The following is a 787-nucleotide window of genomic DNA, read 5'->3' as shown; positions in this document are numbered from 1 at the left end:
GCGCGGGGGCTGGGCTCCCTGGGGGCTGGCCTCTGGCTTCTCTGCCTTTGTTCTCGTTGCTCTCCAGGCGCCTCTTCAGTTTAGGACCAGCCTGGCTGGGCCCAGACAGCAGCCGCGGGTGTGTGGCTGGCTGATGGGCGGTCTCTCCTCAGGGTTGCCCTGAGATCCTGCCGAGCGGGGACCTCCTGATCCCAGTCGGAGTCATGCAGCCCCTCACCCTGCGGGCCAAGAACCTGCCGCAGCCGCAGTCGGGCCAGAAGAACTACGAGTGCGTGGTGCGCGTGCAGGGGCGGCAGCAGCGGGTGCCGGCCGTGCGCTTCAACAGCAGCAGTGTGCAGTGCCAAAACGCGTCGGTGAGCCCCTCCCGGGGCCCGGCCCTGCTCCAAGACCCCAGGCTGGCTGTGGAGGGGCCCATCGGAGCGTCTGCTGGGCGTTGGCACAACTGTTCCGTGGTGACACGGGTCTCTCTCTCCCAGTACTCCTATGAAGGCGACGAATATGGTGACACTGAGCTGGACTTCTCTGTGGTCTGGGATGGCGATTTCCCCATCGACAAGCCTGTCACCTTCCGAGGTGCGGGGCAGCGTGGGGCCAATGTGGCTGGGGCACGTAGGGCAGGAGCTGGGGCGGGGGGGGAAACCCCCTCATCAGGGTCCTTGGTGCCGCCAGCGCCCCATGGCCACCCCCAGCGGTGCCTTCTGCCCGCAGCTCTCCTGTACAAGTGCTGGGCCCAGCGGCCCAGCTGTGGCCTCTGCCTCAAGGCTGACCCTCGCTTCAACTGCGGCTG

The 787-nt window shown here is 67.3% G+C and overlaps 1 protein-coding gene across 1 annotated transcript in view; it reads left to right on the top strand.

Annotated features, from left to right (window-relative positions):
* The window catches only part of PLXNA3 (plexin A3), an 11,293-nt gene that overhangs the window by 3,857 nt on the left and 6,649 nt on the right, over positions 1-787 (top strand). Inside the window, 3 exon segments of the mRNA XM_077745748.1 lie at positions 106-353; positions 477-573; positions 709-787. The exon segment at positions 709-787 is cut by the window's right edge and continues 115 nt beyond it. Coding sequence (XP_077601874.1) covers positions 106-353; positions 477-573; positions 709-787 — 424 coding nt within the window.

This window comes from Crocuta crocuta, unplaced genomic scaffold, assembly GCF_008692635.1.
Source record: "Crocuta crocuta isolate KB4526 unplaced genomic scaffold, BGI_CrCroc_1.0 scaffold2677, whole genome shotgun sequence".
NCBI lineage: Eukaryota > Metazoa > Chordata > Mammalia > Carnivora > Hyaenidae > Crocuta > Crocuta crocuta.
This window is presented reverse-complemented; position numbering and strand designations above follow the sequence as displayed.